Raw genomic sequence first — 26,712 nt, forward strand, 5'->3', positions numbered from 1 at the left:
ATAAATTTTTTGTTTGTTTTATTTATTAATTACTTTTGTGTTTGTGATCTTAATATCGTTATCCAAAGTATACTATTAAAATATATTTTACTATACCACGCAATTATTCGATCTTTAACATATATAGTGATGGCACTAAAATGAAGCAATAGTTAAAAACACGCGTGTTTCATTAATGTGTTTGATAATGACTACATAATCATATTCATTTTTAATTAGTTTAATTAGTTTAGTCGATTTTAGTAACATCTAAATTATTATAAGCGATTCATGAATAATCCGTAAAAATATATAAATTAACTAACAATATGTAAATCTATACAAATATTATAAAGAGGAAAGGTTTGTATGTATGTATGTATATATGGTTTTCATGCATAAACTACTGGACCGATTTTGATGAAATTTGGCACAGATAATCTTTAGACCCTGAGAAAGAACACAAAAATAATATTCATAGTATTAAATTAAAAACTAATATTAAATTTGTATTTGTTCAGAGAACTTCTGTGATTAAAAATATATGGAAAATGGAAAGATATGGAGGATATCGCTTAAGGCACCCGGGCATACCGTGACCTCGTTCTAATTGCAGTGTAGCAAGATATGTCTTCGTCATACACTGGGATTTGTATTGCTTTCAGAACTAAATGTTATTCCACAAGGACAGTTCTGGTAAAAAATCCTCACAAGGAAGTGCTTTATCGAGCAGGGAAACAAAAAAAGTCAATTCTCGTATCATTATGTGGGGCTTAGGGCAGATGTTCTATACATCTGTCTCGGTAATCAATTGCGTCCACAGGCGTAGTTAAAACGTACATGCAGCCTGAACAAAGTATTAATGCATTATTTAAAATGGTATTAAAATTTGAAATGACGCCTACAAAAAATAATAATGTAGGTATATCGCTCAAGCGGTTTTGGTAGGGTTTGGTCACTGGGACAGTTATAATCCTAAGTGAACAGCTTACTTAATACAAATTCCAGTATTATCTCAAATATTTAAAGGAATTTTACATTTTAAAAGAAAATTAGACAAAGACATGCATAAGAGTCATTTTTTTTAATATGTCATTAAAAATATTTATCCATAACCTCGAATAATGTCGGATATAAGTATTTGTAATTTGTTTTTCCCCACGGGAAGTCAATGTGATTAGCTTTTTCCCTCTCTAACTCGGTGTACTGAATAAGGTTTGGTAATGCTGGTCGCAGTTTAGCTACATCCGCCAAAGTCGACAGCTTATCATTTTTAGCACATATCAGCGCTACAGGCATCGTCACTTTGCTCAAATCGAAGTCTGGAGGCAACTCCGTACCATAGCGTTTCAAATTTTCCTCTTTTCCATAGTCAAACTGCGAGAAACTATCCCGTGAACTCACTTGTGAAAAATGATAAAGACCCTTTAAAGGTGTGCTTGCAGGATACGTTTGGAAGATTTTATAGTGAAATGAAGACTCGTATTCTGAAGCGTCATAACCAGCCCCTGGGAAGACAAATCCGTACGCGCACGTAATGTAGCCACTTGGCTGCAAACATATAAAGCGTATGAGTTTACCTGTTTGAGAGTGACCGAATACCTCGTACTGTTGTAGTTTCATCCCCTCTCTGTAGATTATCGGTGCAACAGGAATGATTGTCGAAAGAGGCTGTGGGACGTTTGTGAGGTATGCTATGGGCGCTAGCGCTATAAACGCGTTCACTTTATCATTATACTCGGTTCTCATTGAACCCATCACGAAGAATATTGTTGTACCTTGCGAGTGTCCTATTGCATTCAGCTTCTCATAGCCCGTTTCTTGCAGAACGTAATCAATTAATGCAGGAAGGTCGTAGTTACCGATTTCAGTGAAGGTGAAGTTCCAAAATTGTTCAGCGTCGTTATCTGGGTCTAAAGACACGTGTCTCCTTGAGTACTTGTTGCCTCGACAATCTCCTATCCAAATGTCGTGGCCCATTTCTGCAAGCGTAATTCCTAACGACGTGTTGCCTCTTATAAGCCAAGTCTCGCTGGTGTCTGCTACGCCATGCATCAAGAGAATAGGCATGCCTTTGCCAGGGAGATGGTGCAAGGTCAGGATGTATCCATCGTCTGTTGTAACATTATGCTCCTCCGATGGATGACCGAATTTTGCAGCCATTTCGGGTGAACTGAGTTTAGTATCAGATGTTTTATCAGGTATAATATCATGAATAATATCGGTAAAGGTATCAGGAATAATATCAGTAATGATATCCAGAGTGGTCACATTGCTTATAACAGCACTTATGATAAACATTTGATAAATGCGTTTGGTTTTTTCTGATCTACATTTTTCGGTTACCATTGTTATTTGCTTCTGCATTCGGCTTTGTCTATGTCTTACAGTGTCTTCTGCAATGGTTAGATCGATCTTGAACTGAAACGAATTTGGTTTGAACAGTTGGTTTTATATCGTTCTTCTTTAATTGAGATTTAAATATCATTGCACAAAACATTTTATAAATAATAATCATTTGACACTTATGCAAATATAGTGATGACACTGAAGTGTCAATAGAAAAAAAAAACTGAAACTAAAAATGGTATGTATTATAATCAATTTTTTCCTTATTTTAATTTCCTATGTTAAATTGGTTTTGGTGCTGAGGGACATAAAGGCTAGATTGATATTACTAGCATATACATATATAAATATATACGATGGTGGTTATCTTTACCTTACGTCAAAATGGCGGTATGGTTTTGAGAAAGATCTATTGGGCGTATATCGTTGTAAGAAACAAACACATTACATATTTTATCATTTGTTCAATATTTACTTTAACTGTTCTAGTTTTATAAAAACTACAGTAGATGGCGTTGGAACGAAGATAAAGAACAGTGTGGAGACGTGTGTTGTCAGTTTAGTAGAAATATCCGACAGCTTAAAAGTAAAGAAGGGTCGGCACCGTGTAGCCGGTTGCGACCACTCGCTACAGATTTGTCCGCGACAAAATATAGAAAAAAAATGTATCAATGGCTGTTGCTGGCCAATAGCGGCTGTGGTCGGTGGCCTGTTTGCGCCGACCTGAAGACGATATTAAACTCTTCAGTGAGTTATGACAGAAAATAGCTAAACGATATTTGTTTTCTAAAAAAAATAAGAATGTGGTATGGGTTTTTAATATGTTCTTTTAGTATATATATTTGGTATATCCTGTTCGTATATAGAAACACCGATGTAGGTGATGCCTGTCACCTGGAATGGAATAGGAACAGACAAAATAAGGAAAAGCCTATCTTCTGGCATCCTAAGGAAAAATTCATTCATGCCTGGACAATAGAAATCCTAAGGGTATTAAGGTTTAGAATGCTCAATTTAAAACTGATGATAAACATGTACATATTAGGTCAGACAGCTAACAATAATAATATTAATGAATATATAACAGGACAGTTTTCTAGCATGCAGCAGCATTATTACAAATATGATGTTTTTCGATCAATATGATTTTAAAAAGCAACTACAGAGTTCCTTGCCTGCTCTCCTCCGTAGAAACTGTTTTTGGAAACAGTGGTAAATAATTTAATTATATATTGAGACGTTAAAGACGAGTGTGGTTCAAATTTATCGGTAAAGTTGAACCGATTATGTGACATACAACCTGGATCAAAATAATCCAGGGAGATGTAAAAAGAACTATAAAATTAAGTAATTGATTATGATTTGGTAATAACAGAATATAAATGCAGTAGACAGGTAGGAATTGTGGTAAATTGAGGTGATCCACATACCAGTCTTACTTTTCTGAACTGAACCGTTTATTATCTGCATGAGTGAAATCTGTACATGACAGAAATCCATATTCTTCGAGATGGATGATTTTATCAGCGGTTTTCCAATATCAACTATAGAGTCTCTTGCCGGCTCTTTATAGAAAGTGCTTTTCGTAAATAATTTCAGTCTGTATTTTGACCATTCAAAAGTTATTTGTGGAGAGCAGTCAAGCAGATAAATAATAAATACATCGATAATATTTACATCGATAATTAATTTTTTTGCATAATGGCTGTGATGCGTGATTATATCTCATGAGCATGTTTTAAAGATATAAATATATAATGACGACTCGTCCGGTAATTCTGAGGAGGTTAGTGCCTATAGTCACGAAAATCGAGGGTGCTCTTTCGCCTATGTAGGTTCGTGTCTTTGGCATCGTAAGAGGTATAGTTTGTTATGTATCTTGGTGATTATATTCTTGACTAGCTGATCTGTGCGGTTTCACCCCCGTGGCTCCACTCCTATTGGTCGTAGCGTGATGATACATAGCCTATAACCTTCCTCGATAAATGGGCTATCTAACAGCAAAATAATTTTTCAAATCGGACCAGTAGTTCCCGAGATTAGCGCGTTCAAACAAACTCTTCAGCTTTATAATATTAGTATAGATTCAAGTGGTTCGAATAAAAAAATGCTTGTGTGCCGAGCACACGTGTCAGAAGTGGAACATCTTTGGCAAGATTCAAAGGTACCAAAATCGTCGCCTTGCTCCATGAGGTGATGGTGTTGTTATGAGGCGACTTTGAAATATGGTCTCAACGCGCCTAAAGATGTTTCACTGCAAAAATCAAAGTATTAGATGCCTACGGGCCGTACACGCTAAGCTCAATAGGAGATTTGCAGAAATGGAAAAAAGATACTAAACAAAATTGGGTGGTTTATAAATAAAAGAGAAATGTAACAGGAATTTTGTATTTTGTGCATTATACATATCGTAGAGAAACTTATAAAGGGGATGTTTATTATTAAAACTGAAGCCAAAAATGTCGTCCGTTCGCCTAGCACTTAATGCAGTAGTCATCGACGAATAGGTTTATCGATTATGGTATTAATTTATTTTAAAAGCCTTTCTTTCGTAACCATTCTTTTTCATTCGTATCACGCGGACAAAGTCAAAGGCGGATGCTAGTCTATAAAAATAAAAATATATACTCAAAAGTAATAATGAGTTTTCCAATTGTTATGCTAATATAAAATTTCAGTATTGACTTGTAGCAAATTATAAAATTCAATTCCATAAGAATATTAACTATTATGTGATGTTAATGAGCGTGTCACCAACTGTACCGAGTCGAACTGAGTCTAAATTCGGCACTAGGTTGTATAAAATATAATAAGTTGTTAAAAATAGCATTTTTCCTCTTGTTTCATACACACGTGGTGTTATTTATTAATCTATACTAATATTATAAAGCTGAAGAGTTTGTTCGTTTGAACGCGCTAAAGTCAAGAACTACTGGTCCGATTTGAAAAATTATTTCGTTGTTAGATAGCTCATTTATAGAGGAACGCTATAAGCTATATATCATCACGCTAAGACCAACAGGAGCAGAGCTATGCGGTGGTGGACACTATGTTTGCGCTTTTAATAATATGTAACTACTGACTTAAAATAGTGAACAGTACTTTAAAGAAAAAGTATATTGTTAATTGCTAGAATATTACATTTTGAGTAATATTTATTAATTATAATTATTACATATTAGAATTAAAAAAAGAAGTGTTGCTCATAAGAGATTTCAGCTATTTCAAATTTTATAAACTCTTTAATATTTTTATGGATAGGTACAGGAAAACTTGTTTAGAATGTAAAAAATATATGGGAACAACGTTTCCTTCGTTCTCTTCCCCCAAGTGAAGTCCAAATGACTGAATCTCTTGCGCGGATGCACGATGTAGTCCACTACGTTGGGGAGGCGGCTCCTCAGCAAGTTTACATTCTTCAGACTGGACAGTTTGTCATTCTGACCAGCCACCAACACGAACCTCATTGTCACCCTACTGAGATTGTATTCGGGAGGGTCACTCGTATTGTAAACCTTAAAATTGTCCTTTACGTAATCGAACCGTTGGAACCTCCTCCTAATCCCGATTTGCGAGTAATGTAGCGCCACTTTCCTCGAGATACCGGCGGGAAAATACTTGCTTGCCATTTGAGTGAAATCTGAATTGATCTCTGTATTGTCACTCGCTCCAGTTATATGGAAAAGTAGTGATTTATAACAAACATCATACGAGGTGGCGGGGTCCACGCAGAGCAGCTTCATGAAGTATCCCGGAGGTGTCGATCTGCCGAACAGCTCGTGGATATGCGATTCTACTAATATAGTATTTATGTTGTTGGCGTTTTCGAATAGCCATGCGACCGGTTCCTGGAGATCGTGCATGTAGCAAACGGGAGCGAGCGCGATCATTACGTTAATTTTACCATTGTACTGTGGCTTTCTGGAGCCAAGAATATAAAAGATGGTGTTGCCCATCGAATGACCTATGGCGTTCAGCCGCTTGGCGCCCGTTACAGATAATATTTTGTCAATGATCGCTGCCAAATCGATTGTTCCCAAATCGTCCAAATTATAGTCCCAAAACGCCGGGTCCTTGTCTGGATCGAAGTATACGTGTTTGCGTGACAGCGTGTTTCCTCTAATGTTGGATAACCAAACGTCGTACTTAGCGTTCGCAAGGCTGATGCCCAAAGAGTTGTTCCCTCTTAAAATCCAAGTCATGGACGAGTCGAGTATACCGTGCTGGAGAAGGACAGGTGTACTCCGTGACCCGGGCAAACGGAAAAGAGTGAGAATGTATCCGTCGATCGTCTTTATTTCATAGACCTCGGGGTTGTGCCCGTATTTTTTCGCAAGTCTTTCGAAACTCAATCTCGCGAATTCGTACTCTCCATACCCATTCACCAAAAACATTGCGACTGCTAAATTTGTCAATAAACAGAAGAAACTGCGCATTTTAATTCATGCGCTTGGTATTGTAGGAGTAAACACGTATTTAGTTATTTATTTATTAAACTAAAATAATAAAGTTCGAACACTAGCGCACCTTTATAAGAGGAATTTAAAAATAAACCATGTAAATAAACCATATTATATTCGAGAAACGGCTCAAGGTTACAGTATTGAAAGTGTTATTATTTTAAAGTAACATTTGCCTGTAGGATCACTTATTCACTTAACATTTGATTTCAGAGGTAAATAAAATTCTAGCTGTATACACTCAAATCGGATATAATTATATGTTAGTTTTTCGAAAGGAAAGCACTTGTACAATCACGGAAGTTATTAACTTAGGTTACTTAACTACTTCTTCCCTAGTCGGTCTTTATAGATAAGGAGGATGGTTAAGATTGTGAGACAGTTCCTCATAGAAAGACTTTTTAATTAAATATCCAGGTACAATAATATGTTTTTGTTTTTCTGAATAGTGGAATTACCAAGGAATTGCGGTTGATTAGAATGCGAAAACTATAGCTATGACATTACCTTATTGAGATATAGCTAAATAATACAAGGAATTGATCGCTTTTAAAACCATTAAAAAGCCATTATCTTTTTAATTTTTTCGAAAGTTAAAACGTGTAAATTTTTAAACATTTTCTATATTGACGTAGTTTACAAAATAAATACGTAAATACTTTAATTAAAATTTGTTCTAATCGACTCTACAAATAATGATGTTGTTTGTTTATTTTTTAAGCATCCTTTTTTTTATTTACTTCCCATTTTTGTATGTGAGGCGTTAGTGCTACTAACCAAAAAGAGAATCGCAAAATTCATTATTGAAACTAGTTTCAGATCAATCCATACTAATATTATAAATACGAAAGTAACTCTGTTTGTCCGTCTGTTACTCAATCACGCCTAAACTACTCAACCAATTTTCATGAAATTTGGTATGGAGATAATTTGATAACCGAGAAAGGACATAGGCTACTTTTTATCCCGGGAAAATGACGCAATCCGGGATATGCCTCGGGAACGGGAGCTATGCGGGTTTTTCCTTGACTGCGCGGGCGAAGCCGCGGGCGGAAACCTAGTTTTAAATATATTATTGAGTTCCTTGACTATTTTCCATTGTGTGTATTGCGATGTAAATAAAAACAAGACATTAGTAGCACAAACTTGAAGGTTCAATTAAATTTTGTATTATTTTTAATAAGAATCAGGTTGTTTATAAATAATTGTACGATCTTGAACTTGAAAATGCCAACAAGGGCACGTTTCAGCGGATGGCTTGGGAAACAAAAGCTATAAGAGAAAAAGAAAAAATATTTATTAATGTGCATAAACTAATACAAAACACTTGATAAGGCATTAAATGAATAAAAATAAAAATAATCGGCCTTACTTATAAAAAGTTAAACAATGGATAAATTTCAACCATTTCCTACCATAGCTGTGTCCTGCTCTTGCTCACATGAAACGTCATTCATAAAAACAAGACAGGTTATTGCAATAACTAATCCATTGCATAGCGAATGGGTAACATTTTATAAGTAAGACCGAATATATGTACTTCGTACTTTGGATTTCAACTAGTTGACTCTCATGCAAGAATACCTAATAGCTTAGCTTGTGTTAGAACCAAAGTCTACTGCTACAGTACAGTAAACTAACAAAAACCTGTATGAAATAATCCCTACATGAATTATAGCCACGGCATAATATTAACATTATAATTTACCATTCCAGGTCTCCTAATATACATAACGTATGGCGCGTGGCACAGCTCCGAAAGGCGGCGCACGCTTGACGCTGTCCAACTCGCTGACCTGCACAATGACAGTCAGACAGCGCTGTTACAGCACAACACGCTGACCCACGCGCTCGGCTGACAGTCAGCGCTGACCGAGCCGGTGGTCAGCCCCAGTAGCACGGTGGTATCCTTCGTGTCTAGTATTTAGTTGACTGAATGACAGCAAATGCTGAGATGATGATGAAAATGTACGTTAAAATGGATAGATTCAATTTTTGATATGTAATGCAAATATACTCGAATATGTATGAAAGACAGTTTAGAAATTTAAATTTTAGTCAAATAAGTTGGTTAATCGGCTTTTCTTCTGCATCGGCTGTAGATTTAATCGCTGTGTACAAATTTGCATTTTACTCATTTTTATGTTGTGACACTGCCAATGTATGAAACATTACAAATATTAATTGTTTATGAAATTTCAAACTGATCTGATATTGTTACCATTTTACTATAAGTTTAAAAACATAAAAGTTAATATAAATAAACTTGACGATTTAGTACACTTTTTTATCATACACTTTCAATTGAATACATGTTATGTAGATAATATATTTTTCTTATACTTGTATAAATATTAAGCACATAATATAGCCAACTGTTTTTTAACGAGTCATTGAATCTCTATTGTTCCTTTATTTACCAAAGTATTAATATCTGATGTATTACCAAAGTACTTAATATTATTTGTCAATACTTTCAGCCAAGAAGCTTATATGTTAATGTTCATACTGAAATCTCCAGTGTATTAGATATATAAGCTTCTTGCTTTCAGCCATTATATGACATTTAACACGACTAAATATTCATTTTAATATCGACTTTGTTCCCCGGTTATAAGGTGTAGTTTCGAATGTCAAATTTGTTTGCTATATATAAAGTTTTTTATTGATTATTTTTAATATGTACTTAATTAAAAAATGGGAATGAAAAATCATTTCTATATTGGTTAACAAAAATTATGATAATGCTGTGAAAGTTTAAAAACTATGAAACTACAATATTATTGAAGGCAAAAATATTGTATTTTTCATACCTTTAGTTGAAGAGGATTTTTAGTAAAAATTATGTAGTAGTTCAATTTATGTATTTATTATATTATTGTAAGTGTAATATCAATATATTTGTAAGTTAATAAACTTTAATGATAAGTAATTTTGTAGCATAAAACATAGATCTGTGAGTAAGAAATAAGCATTATTAAATATCTCAGAAGAAAGTGTCTCAGAACGATTGAACTATTACGAACAATAATTATTATAACCAAATGTATCTGTTTATTTATTGATACCAAGACGTAAGCAAACGCAAGACTTGACTTTTAAAACATTACATTATCAGATAAATGACAACTGTTTGACGTAACTGTTCAAACCTTAGTCAGTTGAGCATATTTAATATTTCTTCAGAAATAGGCAATGGACGGTACAAAACTTTGAAGACCTAACTAGGAATCTAACCTTGAGGATCACTTTGAGCAGCATTACTTTTGATATACTTAGCGCGATTAGCGTTATTATTGTTATTTAAGCCATGGCTTTTAAGCTATTGCATAGCTTCTATCGCGGGCCTTGAGCACGGGGACCGAATCCAGAAATTTTGTAACGAAAAACCTCACGCTCCCCACGGGGACGGGCGCGGAGGTGTGGCTTGAAGGCATAGCATGCAATAGCTTTACCGCGGCAGTCCCCGAGTGCCACACGTCTTTTTTAATTTGCTCGTGCTAAACTTTCCGAGATATTGGCTGAATCTTCTATAACATGATTTACTTCCCTTGATAATTTATTATCACGTTGGGGTTTCCACTCTTACGATGAGATGGTTCACATCCTGTGGACATACTACCAAAGGTATTATTATGTTGAATGACCGCTGCTTCTATCTGTCCAATTGCCTTGTCATGGTCAAAAATATTGTCACTTTTCTACACGTGCTGCTGTTTTTTCATCTAAACTTTCTTATTATGAATTTTTTTATTATGACCAGCGTTATCTTTTCTATAAGCATATGCTAAACTTTCCAAAGAGACAACGGCTCAATTCACGTTTCATGGTTTCCTTTATTTTCAAGCTGTGTCTTTTTTATTAGCAAGTACTTTTCGAGATTTTGGCTGAATCCAAGCTGAAGCTATTTCTTTATTATTCCCTGGCGTGTCTGTTTTATCAGAAGGTATTGAATCTCTTGAGGAGGCGTTGGTGTAATAACTCAGGCCCCGGAACCACAGACACTATAGAAAATCTATTGTGTCGTGGACCGATCGGGCCGTTTAAACTCTGTTAACATGATCTTCTCTTAATATTATACACCGTCGCCGGTTCCACTCTTATAATGAGATGATTCACATCCTCTCGTCTTACCGCCAAAGGTATTAATATATTGAATGACCACTGCTGCTGCTATCTTTCCAACTGCCTTATCATCGTCAAACATATTGTCACTTTTCTCTACACGTGCTGCAGTATCTTCATCACGATTTCCACTATTGACGAAGTGGTTCTCTTTTTGATTCCCGCAAAATAATCGCCACGTAAATAATTTCCATGTTGTTCAAGTGTAACATCAATCACGAGACAAATGATTTGACGATCATCTTTTTGTCCGCATTTCGTTTCGAATATCTCAGCAACATTTTTTATTGTTTGGTTAAATGCCATGCTGACAAGCTTCCGGAACTAGAAGGACGATTTTGCTGCGTTTATACTATTCGTTATCGCAGGGTCAGTTGGGTTATCATTCACTAGCGGTTCGCCCCGGCTTCGCCCGTGGTACATATTTACGTTTTCTCTACATAAGAACCATCCTCGTACTTCAAGGAATATAATAAAAAAAGAATTATCGAAATCGGTTCACGCGTGATGCCGTGACCAAAGAAAACGGATTTCATTTTTATATATATAGATGAATGATTTATGTCATATCCATTGTGTACCGATTGACTAGTTATTTGTGGCAGTAAACTAATCAGGGGCCTTAGACAAAGTAACCATTAAAAAACGATAACGAAGTTAGAAAAGGCAAAAATGTAAGGGATTGACATACGCCGCGTTAGATCACGTGGTCTATCTAATGTCAATCCCATACATTTTTCCTTTTCTAACTTCGTTATCGTTTTTTAATTGTTACTTTGTCTACGGGCCCTGGACTATGATCTCGAACCTACTCTAAACTAATTCGGTTAATCTCTAAAGTAATTTGAGGCAATTATCTAACCGGGATATAAATTGATAACTTTATACATATACTACTAATCCACTTATAAACCTCTTAATGTTTTTGGTTTTCAATTGTAAATTGGATATAATAATGGCTATCAACTAGTTTTAAAAATCACACACATTAGTATGTGTTGCAGAAGTAGTTAGAATACGTAGACTTTATTAGTTTCTTGCCGATTCTTCTCCGAAGATACTGCTTTCCGAATCGGTGGTAAATGTTAAAAATATGTACCTATGACGTTTCAAAAGTGCTTCTATAAGAAGTCTAAATGAATAAATAAATGTTTGAGTTTGAGTTTATTATTGTTCGTATATCTGTAGATATTTTTGCTTTTACTGTTCCTTTAAATATAAAAAGTGCCAAGCCCACGTGTCAGAAGTGAAACTTCTTTGGTAAGATTCAAAGATATCAAAATTGTGACCATACTCCATGACGTGACGGTATTGCCATGAACCAACCTTGAAATTTTACTCTCAACAAACCTAAAGAAGTTTCACTTCAAAAGCATGTTTATATTTCATTGTATTTTAATATCAATCTGTTTATGAAATAATTAGATTTACTTAAATGTAAGTGTGAAAGCTGCAGTATTATTTGACTTGTGGCTGTAAAACAGCTGCTTTTTGTCATTTTTATTTATGTATTCCCATTAAATTGTTATTGTGTGTATCGCTTAATATTAGAATAAATGATTTTAATTTAATTGGTTTGGTTTTATTTTTAACAACCTTTCGTCGTAACGCGTATGCTCTGTCGCATCCTCTTGCGTTTAAAAAATTTTGGTTACTTGGAGCTTATCCTTACTAATATTGATAGACTTCGTCTACTGAACCGATTTGAAAAATTCAGTGTTGGGAAAACCTCTATCCCCAGTGTCATAGATATGTATATATAATCAGTACAAAAACTGTGCCGACCTAAAGTATGAAATGAAATGTGATAGGATTTTAATTTTTCAATTCAGAACACAATATAATGATGCTCAAAAATTAGCGAGACAGGACGACATAATATTAAATATCTATTATTGTGCATTAAGCATTTACACATTAAAGCGAATAACGAACGTGCAAATTGCACTCGATATATGGCTAGGTTTAGTTTTCGTGTTAAGAGCATTTGAGTCTATACTCATGCCGAACTTTTGTAAACGGCAAAAATAGTACAATCTGCCTGCGACACATACACAACCTCTTCATGTTTTTGGTTTTCTATTGCAAAGTGATTGCAAACTTACAATCACATAATGGATATCAACACTGATTAAAAATCACACACATTAGTATTTTATTTCATATTTTTTCATTATATTTTAGAGGAAGATGGAGTAGGTACGTCTATCTTATCTGTCTTTTTTGTTCATTATTATTATTCTTCGTAAGTATAATATCTGTAGACATTTTTACTGTTCCTTTTTTCTAAAACACGCTTGTTTCATTGTGTTTAATAACAAGCTGTAGATATAATGAAGTGATTAGTTTTAAATGTGAACTGTGAAAGCTGCAATATTATTTGACCTGTGGCTGTAAAAAGTTTTTAATCATATTTATTTATGAATTCCCATTAAATTGTTATTGCTTGTATCGCTTGATAATGGAATAAATGGTTTTAGTTAAATTTGTTTTGTTTTATTTTTACACCCTTATCCAAATACTTAGTTGAAAACATGGTAACTTGGAACAAATCTTCACTAATATCATAAAGAGGAAAGATTTGTTTGTTTTCATTGACTAACGTAACGGCACCAGTCTTGTACAGATTAAGGAAAAAATTGAAGTTTTTTGCAAATTTCTCGTAGGTTTTTTAACTTTATTGGACATTGTTTAGTTATACCTTTAGTTCAATGTTAGTTTAACGTAACCAATGTTAGAAAAAAGATTACAATGCATAAATAATGAAGTTATTTATAAATTAAAAAACCACTTTTTTGCACCAGTGTTGGACAGTGAAAAATCTAATGATGGACACCCAGTTTTGGACAACATCCAGTTATGAACACCCATTTATGGACTGTACCTAATGTCGTTTCTCCAGTTATTTACACTTGGAGAAGACTTAATATCAATAGGATCTTGAAAATGATGATTGGAATACAATAAATCGGGGATGTATTTATAAAAAATAGTACTTATTAATTATTTTGCATACTTATAATATTTAAAACAGTCTTAATTTCCATTTTCTAGGCAAAAATTGGACAAATGCATCGTTAAATACGAGTTATGTCCGTTAAGAAACACCAATATGGGTTTTTTTTCTCAATAAGTCAGGGATGAAAAATATAACAAAAAAAAGTACTGCCATTCCATCCATTTTGGGACTTCTTCTTCTTCGTCATATCACTCTAGGGGGTAGATGTTACCCGCTTCACGATGTTCCGCCATATCTCTCTGTTTCCTGGCATTCCGCTACACTCGTGAAGTGAATCGCCAATCTGAATCCACCAGCAACCTTAATCTGATCGGCCCATCGATAGGGATTCCAAATTGTAGAACGTGGCAAAAAGCTTTTTTTAAACTGTTGTCAAGATGGTGTGGATGAAATTTTAGCGTGTGTGCTATATTGTAGTGGAATTTAGCAGCAGACAGCGATCCAAACAGTTCATCAGAGAACTCTCTATGATAGATGCGTTACAATACGCATAAGTATGCGACTTCTCTACGCAGTGATAGAGAATGAAGCCGAGAACGAGTCGCACAGCACATAATGACCCATTGTTCTAAAATATATTCTTCATGTTTAGATAGATATTATGTTGTTGGACCCATTAGTGTAATTTTAACAAAAAATATCAATGTCCATTATAGGAACCAAAGCAAATCCAGTCATGGACAATTGTTGTACAATATTGGAACCCTTTGTTTGAAATGGTCGTGATAGGTATATTATTAATCAGAAAGAAAAGACAATACAGAAAAGCGCATGTAATTAATACCTTTAAAAAAAGTTTATTTTCGACATATGTCCATAAATGGATATATCCATAGAATTAAATCCAGTTATGGACACTGATGAATTTTATTTAAACAACATAACCTATCATGATACTAAATCGTGTAATATTTCGTACACTTAACTACTATAAATAAAAGTAATATCAAATTTTGCTGACATTTATACAAAAATTCTTATAACCAAAATTGTGTTCTCACTTCCTTAAGGATTTTCTTAGTAAAAACGGATTTCTTCGAAACGAGTCGCAGCAACTAAACATAACGTTCTGCCATCTTCAAACATTTTGGCCGAATAAGATGAAATGTCGTATTTTAATAGCTTATGAACCAAAGTTTTATTTTAAGTATTGCCAAATTATATAACGTTAATTTTGGTCTTAATATTTAAATTTAATATTTATTTTGTCCATTACTGGATGCTTGTCCACGACTGGTGCCGTTACCTTAGGCTCTGAACCAACTGAACGGCTTCGAAAAATTCACTGTTTGGAAGACTATCCTCTATATGTGTATAATCGTAACTAAAACCCTGCTAATATCACCCAAGGTGTAAAAAATCCCTTAAATATTCCTCCATGCGCGCTGCGAAAACTATTGTTGATAGAATTTAAATTTTTCAATTCAACACACATTATTGTTCCAAAGTGACGAGAATCGGCGACAGCGTTTTAACTATTTATTATTGTGCGTTTACGCACAATTTATAGTTAAAATACGCATGTTTAAACATTGCATTCGCTATTCGCCTTGAGATAATATTATATTGTGTTTGTATTGGAGCCGTTTTTCAGACGTAGGTAATCAAAGACGAATGTTCCCACAGTATTACTTTACTCTATGGACGAATGTGTGGTTCGAGTCGACGCTCGTATAAGATCGTATATATACGTACGTATTAATATTTCGTCCAGAAATGAGGACAATGACGAAAACGAACATAAAAATGCGCTATAACAGTTTCCCCACAACGAGTGTTCTTTTATTTCAAAACCAACAAGCACGTGAAAAAAAACTAAAATAATCCATTTTATCCTACCCTTCCTACATCTTTCTACCCTTTCCTACCTAAGTCTTATAGGATTTTTATCTTATATATTAATGTAGCTGACTCGGCGAAATACAATTAGTAGGTAATTAAATAAAACACTTGAAATACATCGAAATTATTTATTTATCCTTACATTAATTATTTTCGTCTCAATTAATTAACAATCACTCCCAATATCACATCTTATATTCTAGACAATCTCACTTAAACTTATTACTTCTAAATAGGTTATTATAATAATTGTGGAATATCGGCAAGAAATTTATGTACATAATATGAAATGTAATAAAATAATATATAAATTGAATTGATATGTACCTATTTGCAATATATCTATTATCTACTATGATAAATGCAAAAGTTGCTTCTTGATTTATATTTTTTGCAATAAATAGGAAATTAATAATATTAATAAAACTAGTAATAAATATAATCTAAATACAAAAAAAATAGCTACGTCTTATAAATTAAATCTCTACACAATCAAAACAATAAATTGATGAAACATTACAATAATATCATTTTCACATATTTTATATGGTCAATATGATAAAAAATGAAAAAAAGCAACATATATTTACATTATTTTCTGTTTTCTATTAAGTACATACAATTTGATAAAATAAACAGCATTATCTATGGGATTAATCCTCTAAAATATTTACGTAATATCTTCATTATGGCAACATTAAACATCAAATAATTTTTTACGCGTTCAGTTAAATATCACAGTTAACACAACACAACATAAATCACAGATTTAAATTTTAAATTAAATAAAACTAAACACAGAACAATTATTAATAATTAGGTATCGGTTTTGAAATGTCAAAGTCATGTAGATAAAAAATTAACGTCAAAAATGCGCGCGAATTTCTATCACTATTTTTATTAAAAAAAACGAGTTGAATTTTAGATAATTTTTTATACGTTTGACTAAATGTGATTCACGCATCTTAAAATATTGTTTGAATTCGTCAAAATTTAGTAATAACATGTTTTTCTTCGTATTTCCCATTGGTCGTTGGCGGCGGGACTTTCTTCTCCTTTAGAGAACTGTTGCTGATGCCATAGAAGAAGTATATGAAGTAACCTGAAAATTGGAAAATTATTTCACGATTAATCTCTCATATCATAATATTATGAAGTAGGTAGTAGAAATAAATTGTTTACTGCTTTTAGTAATTATTAAAAACGCCTGTATGTTAAGCAACAAATAATTCTCATTAATCGTATTACACTGGGGTTTACGCTTGTTATAACTACCTATTTTGAGGCTTCTAAACGATGTTAATTTATTTATCTCAACAACACTGCTTTTAGTATGCCGCCAAGTCAAGCCAAGCGAAGCGTGACGGGCAATAACTAGAACCGTTTCGCTATATTTTTGACCACTCATATCTCTGGTTTGGTAAACACCACATGAGCAAAATTTACAATAGCGTCATAGAAAGCTGAAATTTAGTTTGTTTGACCAAGTAACATCTTTTAAGGTAGACAGTTTGTAGGGCCTACAGAGCAAGGACGTGTTAATTTAGAAACTTGGCTCTACATGCAAGCTCTGCAGTGTGGGTAAATTGGTAGCCAATTGGTTGTTAAATTAATCTATTTTATTTATCTTAACATCACAAACCAACGTTTGGGTCAAAACTGCACTTTGTTTGCAATTTGAATTCGCCAAGTCGAATAAATCACGAAATAAATATATAAAATATAACTTGTTGTAAGTTATAAGTAAAATTGAATAGATTTTTGTATATTAAAGAAATAAAATCGTGTTAGTTACCTAATATTTAACTCAAGATCGGCTAAACGGTGTTTAAAGATCTTTGGTTAGTTGGATTCATGTGCACTGAGATGAGAATAAAACCTGATAACATTTTTAAAAACAAAAAAATCCGAAGCCAGAGTGAACAGTTAAGTTTTAAATAAAAGAACGCTTACCAAGAGCCAGCCAAATGATGAATCGAACCCAGGTCTGATAGTCAAGCTGCACCATGAGGTAGATGTTCATACACACACTGAGGTACGGCACCAATGGGACTAAAGGCACCTGGAATGGTAATTTTATAATTTAAGTAAAAGCGGTGATTAGGACACGAAGGGGATTTACGGCTTATAAAAAAAAATTGGTTGTCTGTAAAGTCGGTTTCCTACTGACGATAATTGAACGTGACAACGTCCGATTGTGCTTCTTTGTCGCTCGTTCCGCGCTCTCGCTTGCACTTCAAGCCTTACATGGAACGCCTCAGAGCGAGGTAACGCCGCATGAGTCATGTTTTTTTGTGCGTGCAACCGGCTCTATCGAATTATAAGACGTTGTCACGTCAAAATATGTCCTTTTAGGTTAGTAAGTAGATGCATTATAAATCTGTTTCACTAATGATTTTTTTAGGATACGGTTATCGACCTTTTGTATTCTGCTAAACTGAGACCTTTTTGAAATATTTATCGGGAATCGAATCGAACCGCTCAGTTCTACGTTCACATTTACGAAGCCGGAGGCCTGTATCTCTCCTTTATTAGTCACGTCAATCCTTTCATTATTTAATAAGTTTCTAGATTTCTAGGAGGTGGAGGCTTTTCTCTTAGCACACATATTATGTGTTTAACAGATGTACAGTAACACTATGCCTATTGACGTGATAACGTTTTTAATCCGTCAGTCCTCGGATCACAGACACAATAGAAAATCTATTGTGTCTCGGCCCGATCGGGCCGCTCGGTGGTCAATGGGTTAAAATCGTTTTAGTCGGGTGACATGTTCAGAAACTTGTGTCACACCAAAACCTCACGAGCACGATCGCAGGTATAACGAGAGAGAGACGGACCGATCTCCCGTCTCATCTCGAGCGCTGCCACCAATAAGACGTTATCACGTTTAAACATCTCGATCGTAAACCTACTTTACAAACAACAAATTTTTTTTTATTCAACTAAACTCACCTTGAACGTGAGGTGCTGCACGTTGCGGCGCGGCTGCCGGTACAGCACGAGCAGCAGCAGCAGCAGTGCTCACGTGACTCACCTTGAACGTGAGGTGCTGCACGTTGCGGCGCGGCTGCCGGTACAGCACGAGCAGCAGCAGCAGCAGTGCTCACGTGACTCACCTTGAACGTGAGGTGCTGCACGTTGCGGCGCGGCTGCCGGTACAGCACGAGCAGCAGCAGCAGCAGTGCTCACGTGACTCACCTTGAACGTGAGGTGCTGCACGTTGCGGCGCGGCTGCCGGTACAGCACGAGCAGCAGCAGCAGCAGTGCTCACGTGACTCACCTTGAACGTGAGGTGCTGCACGTTGCGGCGCGGCTGCCGGTACAGCACGAGCAGCAGCAGCAGCAGTGCTCACGTGACTCACCTTGAACGTGAGGTGCTGCACGTTGCGGCGCGGCTGCCGGTACAGCACGAGCAGCAGCAGCAGCAGCGCGGCGCCCAGCGCACACAGCACCACGGTCACGGAGCTTGCTGTCAGCAGCGCGCATGTCACTAGCGCTACTATGACTGTGGATGTTAGGATGTTTATAAGTGTTTACGTAAGTATGGCACGTCTAGGACAATTATATTAATACGTCTAGTAGATAAGTAAGATATATACAATTCAATACAACACAAAATTCTCTATGTAACACACACACATACAGAAAAAAAGAAGAAAAAAGATCATATAAGATACGACAACATGTTAACTAGTCGGCCTCATCGCTTTCGAGCGATCTCTGCCTAGTAGCTCTACATAGTTGTAAATTAGTGTAAAATAGCTGTAGATAAGTTTAGATGTAGACTATTATGTAGGTTTAGTTGTAGGTTAGTTTAGATGTAGCTGTAGGTTAGTTTAGATGTAGCTGTAGGTTAGTTTAGATGTAGCTGTAGATAAGTTTAAATATAGCTGTAGATTAGTTAAGATATGGCTGTAGATTAGGTATAGCTGCAGATTACTTTATATGTATCTGTAGAAAAGTTTAGATGTAGCTGTAGATTAGTGTAAATAAATAAATAAATAAATAAAACACTTTATTGTACAAAATGCACATAGAATACCAATAAAGACGACCTATGTAATAACCATACTACAATTTGGTGTGTATGTAGAATGTTGCTGAGACATAAATAGATTACTCACAGAAAATAATTGCTGTGGACATAAATGATTAAATTACTCACAGAAAATAAATATAGTGCACTTGGCGATATTAGAGGACAGATTGGTGGGCTCCTTAAGGCCGAGCAGGTTGAACAGTTGCTTCGCTACACCCGCGGGGGACTCCGCCAGAGGCTTCGCCCCCACTAATTGGGGTACTGGCTCTTCTTCGTACCTAAGAGAGTAACAAATTTAGAGCCACTCACACTCCATACACTTATAATCATCAGCTAAAAACAATACCAAGTTGAAACAAGACACTTGAATTTATTCAATTTTGAATGTTATTCAAATAAAATATGAATTTTTATTTTTGTTTTGCTGAAAATTTGTTGATATATGTTTTAAATACCAATTCGTTCCTGAGTATAAAATCAATAATATTTATAGTTTAAATGAGTTATGATGACAATTTTGTAAAAAAATTGATTAAGAATCGTATTCCAAATACCAAAAATCAAAGAAATCTTTTAATAACTGATCTACTGTACGTAAATAAAAAAAAAAACAAAGTAACACACAAATTAAGAAAAAAATAATTTAAAAATTTCAAAAATAGTACCTCAGTATAAGTACACTAGTTGCAACAATGGTGTAGGCGAGCAGCGTGCCGATGGACATCATATCGATGAGCTGGTTTAAGTTGAATATGGCCGCCATTGTTGCTGAAATTGGTGATTTTTTGTAAATATTTCTGTTAAATTGGTATAAAGAAGTAATTTGTCGGATAATAAATAAAATAATTTTTACCATGTAGAATTAGGCCAATAAATCATTTAAATAATAAAAATCAAATAAATTTCTCTACCTAGTCTTCAAGATTTAGTAAGAGAATTAAGTTCATGAAGTAATCTACAGACTGACTTGCTATGTTCATGGACGGTGGTAGCGCTTAACATGAGACGACTAACTTTTGCGAATATGATAGAAGAATATACACTTGGCAATGGGAACATGGCGCCAAGTAGCCAAGTCCATAACTTACCAGATAACAGTCCGCTCAATGCAGTAGCCAATAATGGAGTCTGTGTCTTCTTGTTAATAACAGCCAAGGGTCTGAACAGCACACCATCGCTTGCCATGGCGTATAACACTCTTGGTAATGGGAACATGGCGCCAAGTAAACTGGTACAGAGAGCAAAGATGGCGCCGATTGTGACGATCCACTTGATAGCTGGGAGACCCGCTTGGGTGAACACGTGGGGGAAAGGGGCGTCTGCGTCCTGGTGGGAAATTAAATAAATAATGAGGCCATAAAAATGCACAACTAGCTTTGTCATAGTGAAAGCACCATCTCGGCCAAGTACTTCTGGTACATCAGGTAAATGCCAAGTATCATCAAAATTCAGAGTAACAAATATCCTTACAAAAGTTCGCATTTATATCTAGTAGGATAGGACGATTTAAAAATCGGCTTTATCTTCCTGGAAATATAATGTGATTGAATTAAATAATAATTACATGTGTAAAGTACATATATGACAAGGTAACGAAAAATTCATTAAAAATTCAAAAAAATAAGTAACTAAGTGATAATTAAGTAAACTAAGTAATAAACAAGACACCACAAATAATAAGGCCATTATCAATTTAACCAAAAAACTCAAACGCACCTGCAAATAATACGGCCACATCATGGTCAGCACAGTAGCGATCGTAAAATATGACAAGAAAATAATCGCCAAGGACATAACGATCGACAGTGGGATATCTCTCTTCGGGTTTTTGGCCTCTTCTCCTGTAGTGGCCACACAGTCAAAGCCGACGAAACCAAAGAAACACTTGGCAGCGCCCGCCATGACACCGGCCACACCCCACGGCATGAAGCCCCCGGCACCGGCGGACGAACGGTATTCTTCGGGAATGTCGGCTACGTCTATGCGCCAGTTTGATGGGTCACCTGGATAAAAAAGTATAATACTTAAATGTATAAAGATCACACTTAAATAAATAAACTAAATAAAATATTGTATTGTCTGTGTACAAATTTGAATAAAATCTGTCCGTTTAAAGTGAGTCAAAAGGATGTAAGCGTGTTTATTAAAAATTGGCCAAATAAATCCCATCGGGATGATGTTTCATTGCGATGGGATTTCCTTGGCCAATCTGATGAACTATCAACCAGAAAAATAAAACCTATCTATACTACGACATGGAAGGAAAACAAACACACACGCATTTATAATAATATTAACAAGGATTTGAGAAAGAGCGTAAATGTTACAAGTAAAGAACGAATTGTAGCAACAGTACAATACACAGGTAAATCACAAAAAACGGACTTGTACACAGAACAATTAAAATAAGTAATGTGCGAATGTAAAATGTACAACAATACTGATGAGTGATGATATGATAATGTAATATGATAGGTATATATGATATATTAGTAGGGGAGGCCAAGAGGGGGATTTTGGGATTTACTCGAGCGCGTCAGATTACTATAAGGGACGGTACCTTAGCTATTCATTAGTACCTCTAATCAATATGAGCAGTTATGGTTGGTGGGTGCGCTCAGGGGCCCCGCTGGAAAATTTGAATAATCCATAATTCCCTAAGGTTGAGCTCGAATCGTCAGATTAGCGAAATGGGGACTTCTTATATTGTAATTAACCCCCCCATATATTAATCTGACGCGCTCGAATAATATTACTTTAATTTTTTACCCTTTCTTCATAGCGATTAAATCGCCACTTAAATCGTCAGATTAACGTATACTTTTTTTCAGTGACGTCCTGGAGCATGCAAAATATCAATATCTAACGCGCTTGAGTATTTCCAAGCCAATTTTTTTCTTTTTTAAATTAAAAAAAATCAAAAAACCCTTCCCCACCGCTAAAAGTGAAAACATTATAGGACCTTTTTTTCTCGCTATGGTCTAATCTACCAATTCTAATAGGTTCCCGTGACGCTCGAGAAAATCCACATTTAGCATCCTGGGCTCCCCTACTATATGTATCTGGTATCATTTATTATGAGAATGATTTTAATAATGATTGATCTAGGATTATTAGATTTGAAATATGTACATGAAAGTAGTGTACCTATATCATTTCGACGATCCAAAATAGAAAAGTCGTAAGTAATTCTTTACAAAGTATATTTTCTAAAGACTAACTAATATTTTGTAACTTTTAGGTACAACATTGCGTACAAAAGAATAACAAGTTTGTGGCGTATAATAATTACGAAATAATTAGTTCCATGTGATGAAGGCCTTTACGATTGCCTCACGATGTCGATTTTGTTTACAATATAACATAATATTATATTAAGTATGTACATAATTTCATCAATGGATATTAGGCAATATTTGGCCACAATATTGTTATATTAACTTATACCGAGTTTATCGCGAACAGAGTAACATACAGATACGGCGGAGGACTTTTTGTGTAAAATTGTGTGATGAATATTTTCCATGAAACCTGTTTAGAACTTTACCGTTTATCACTTTGATCATTATTACGGTTACCGGTTTTCAAGTTATTCTAGTAAGGTTAATTAATTATTCAAGTAATATATTATTTGACAAAAATCGGAGTTCAAATTAGTTCGGAGTTTACGTTTTAAACCCATACAAAACAATATTTCTACAAATTATTTAGCCGCAAAAAATAATAATATTATGATGTGATTTTAATTCAATGACGCTTTTATCCCAAGATGAATGACATGACAATACTATTGTTTTAGCAAGGTTATAATGGGCTATATTCATTTGGTACTAATAAATAGCTTCTCGATATTAGCTTTATGTTTGTAACCGACTCCTTTAGACCGGCTATTCACGTACCTGGCGCAGGGGCAATATTGGAACAATCTCGGTTGGTCGTCGGTCGGGGCAATTTCAGTTGTAATCTAAAATACCCCTGCCTATACACATTACAAGTAAGGAGCCAATTAAGGGTCCAATTCTAATTTTGGCCCTGCTGCAGGTACGTGAGTAGCCGGTTTCAGACTCGTTTTTGATCATATGACACATATATATGTCACGGCTAAAGGTAGGTGAGAACATAAACTTAAGATTAGCCGGCTAAACTTAGGTTTATTTTCGACGAGGTGTTAATGTTAGTTTGTTCTATCTTTAGCCGGCTAAACTTAAGTGTAACCGCAGGCCCGTGGCTAAAAATGTCGGGGTGGGTAGATTTGGTTAGCGCCGGGCCGGTGGAGGGCTTGAGGGGCCCGCACAGTGCCAGAAAACACTCGCCCTGTTCCTTACATGTATTATAGTAACCAAATCTACCCACCCCGACTCAGGGCAGAAAGCTGGTGGCTAGGTTAGGTTAGGTTAGAACTCTTAAGACCCGCACGAGCCGAGCGAGCGCAGCGAGCGTGCTGCGGCAGCAGCCGGCGAAGTGCCAGAAAACACTCGCCCTGTTCCTTACATGTATTATAGTAACCAAATCTACCCACCCCGACATTTTTAGCCACGGGCCTGCGGTTACACTTAAGTTTAGCCGGCTAAAGATAGAACAAACTAACATTAACACCTCGTCGAAAATAAACCTAAGTTTAGCCGGCTAATCTTAAGTTTATGTTCTCACCTACCTTTAGCCGTAACATATACATATACGGACTGATAACACACTCATCAAGGATCGGTGACAATATAATACATAATAATATGAGTTTATTTCTTTGTGTTTTAAACTTCTTGTGTTTGTAAAATGTAATGACGTAGTGTTCTGTGTTGAGTTTCTTTTATATTTTATCAATTATTAGTTAGTGTAGGTATAATAAGATATTTGTAGGTACAATCTATCGGCTGTTAACCGAAATAAATAAATAAATAATAAATGCAAATGTTTGTGAAATGTAATAAGTGTGACAGAATTGTTCTATATGTTTATTGGAGCATGAAATAAAGTCTTTGATCGATTGTGATTTAACTGAGAAATTTTTCATTGTAAAATATTACCTACAATGTAGATAGTCAAAAATACTTTACCAAAACTGAAGTGCCTTCAATTTTGTACTTTTAAATAAGAAAAAAATAATCAAAATCGGTTTACCCAGTGAAAGTTCTAAGAACACAATCCTTTTTAGAGTCGGTTAGAAAAGAAACTGGTTCGATTTTTGGTGAAGAAAAATAAATGACAAATTGCCGATTTCATTTATTAATAACAAAAATCCTAAACTTTATAATAACAATGAAGACTTACTTTTAATAGCTCCAGCAATGACGACAATGACTACAGTCGCCATGTTAAGAGCCGTGAACACATTGTTCAGTTTCGTTGATTCCCGCACACCGACACCCAAAAGCACTGAAATAATAAAATGAATAGGTTATAGTCATTTAAAGACTGACCTTTACCTGACTTAGGTTAGGTTAGGTTGGCTTGGTTGGTAGTGACCCTGCCTTCCAAGCCAGAGGTCGTGGGTTCGATTCCCACCCAGGGCAAATATTTGTGTAATGAACATAGATGCTTGTTCTGTGTCTGGGTGTTAATTATCTATATAAACTATTTATTATATAATATGTATGTTTATCAGCCATCTGGTTTCCATAACACAAGCGGAAGCTTAGTATGGGATCAGATCGTGCCGTGTGTGAAAATGGTCCTGAAATATTAATTAATTTATTTCATTTAAGATACAGGTACCATAAATTATTGTCATATATGTACATATTTTCTTGGTATATGGAATTATGTTATCATAAGTCACGAAGATTCATCTGTAGGTATATTTGTTTTTAGAAATAAATTTGTTATGACAATATGATGCAACATAACTCTTTTCTTTCATTATTAAGAATACAATATGTAATCTCAAATAGTCTTGGAATATTTCGTGGTGTAATAAACGTTAAATGGTGCAATAAAATTAAAGAGAGCAAGTTTATGCATCTACTAGAGTCTGGAACCTACTTCATATTATCTAGAATAATTACATTTATTACTCTCTAAACTATTTTCAATAGAGTATATTTATAGTGTTACATACCTGTAATAAGCAGAACGAGCCCAAACGCAAAGAAGTCAGGATAATCCGCCAAAAACGACACATGAATCGGCGCAATCCTGGTCATAGTATTGGCCATGGAGTTATTGCACAAGCTATCTATATAATTGGCCATGCCTTTGGCCACGCTGGCCGTACCGATCACATACTCAAGGATAAGGTTCCAACCAATGGTGAAGGCAATGAATTCACCAACACTCACATAGCTGTACACATATGCGGAGCCAGCTTTGGGCACGCGCGCTGCGAATTCAGCGTAGCAGAGACCTGGAAGAAAATAGGTGTAATAAGGATTTGGAAGCTTCTAGAACCTAGATTCTATTAAGATTGACTTAAAATGATCAGTTCGGGTACCAAATGTCCGGCTGCATGCCTGAATGCTGTTCCAATTATTACGTATGGGTATTTTTGTTTAAGATAATGTTATCTTATTTCAATTTTCAACTTTCAAGTTAATAAAATGTATAAAAAAATGTTGACTTTTTTGTGTACTAATCAATAGTTCTAATGTTTATATTATTCTTCTACTATATAAAAATAAGTCGGGTTTTCTTTCCTGACGCTATAACTCCAGATCGCATGAACCAATTTCCACGGTTTCGCATTCGAGGTCTCGGGCTCCGTGAGGTTATAGCAAAGAAAATTCAGGAAAAATTTCAACAGAAAAGCGGGAAAACAAGGAAAATAAAAAAAAATGTTGTGTGGCAGCTAAACATTTAATTTAGGTACCTAAGTGAAAAAGGATTGCTTGCCTAACATTGATATATTGCTTAAAATACATAATATATCTTTAATCCGTATAATTCTGAAGAAACTTTCAATT

General features: G+C 35.1%; 4 protein-coding genes across 4 annotated transcripts in view; 1 reads left to right on the top strand and 3 right to left on the bottom strand.

The window, feature by feature from the left end:
• The window catches only part of LOC149903175 (cationic amino acid transporter 2-like), a 33,256-nt gene extending 24,413 nt beyond the window's left edge, over nt 1-8,843 (top strand). The window contains exon 14 of the mRNA XM_090108760.1: nt 8,505-8,843. Within this exon, the coding sequence (XP_089964886.1) occupies nt 8,505-8,647 (143 nt within the window). The 3' untranslated portion in view covers nt 8,648-8,843. The remainder of the gene's footprint in view (nt 1-8,504) is intronic.
• On the bottom strand, nt 1,075-2,328 carry LOC149903180 (lipase 1-like). The gene has a single exon (XM_090108641.1). It carries the CDS (start codon nt 2,326-2,328, stop codon nt 1,075-1,077), a length of 1,254 nt encoding a protein of 417 aa, XP_089964767.1.
• On the bottom strand, nt 5,580-6,849 carry LOC149903181 (lipase 1-like). The gene has a single exon (XM_090108871.1). The coding sequence runs from the start codon at nt 6,762-6,764 to the stop codon at nt 5,580-5,582; it is 1,185 nt and encodes a 394-aa protein (XP_089964997.1). The 5' UTR covers nt 6,765-6,849.
• Nucleotides 8,844-16,110: 7,267 nt separating the features above from the next.
• Nucleotides 16,111-26,712, bottom strand: part of slif (cationic amino acid transporter slimfast) — a 37,836-nt gene continuing 27,234 nt past the window's right edge. The window contains exons 3-11 of the mRNA XM_090108863.1: nt 25,872-26,156; nt 25,085-25,189; nt 21,533-21,819; nt 20,905-21,142; nt 20,482-20,584; nt 19,943-20,094; nt 19,140-19,282; nt 17,728-17,836; nt 16,111-16,876 (exon numbers count right to left, since the gene is read on the bottom strand). Of these exons, the coding sequence (XP_089964989.1) occupies nt 16,761-16,876; nt 17,728-17,836; nt 19,140-19,282; nt 19,943-20,094; nt 20,482-20,584; nt 20,905-21,142; nt 21,533-21,819; nt 25,085-25,189; nt 25,872-26,156 (1,538 nt within the window). The 3' untranslated portion in view covers nt 16,111-16,760. The remainder of the gene's footprint in view (nt 16,877-17,727; nt 17,837-19,139; nt 19,283-19,942; nt 20,095-20,481; nt 20,585-20,904; nt 21,143-21,532; nt 21,820-25,084; nt 25,190-25,871; nt 26,157-26,712) is intronic.

This window comes from Colias eurytheme, chromosome 13, assembly GCF_061535395.1.
Source record: "Colias eurytheme isolate Ceu_HAF_F1 chromosome 13, ilColEury1 Martin Lab GWU primary, whole genome shotgun sequence".
Lineage (NCBI taxonomy): Eukaryota > Metazoa > Arthropoda > Insecta > Lepidoptera > Pieridae > Colias > Colias eurytheme.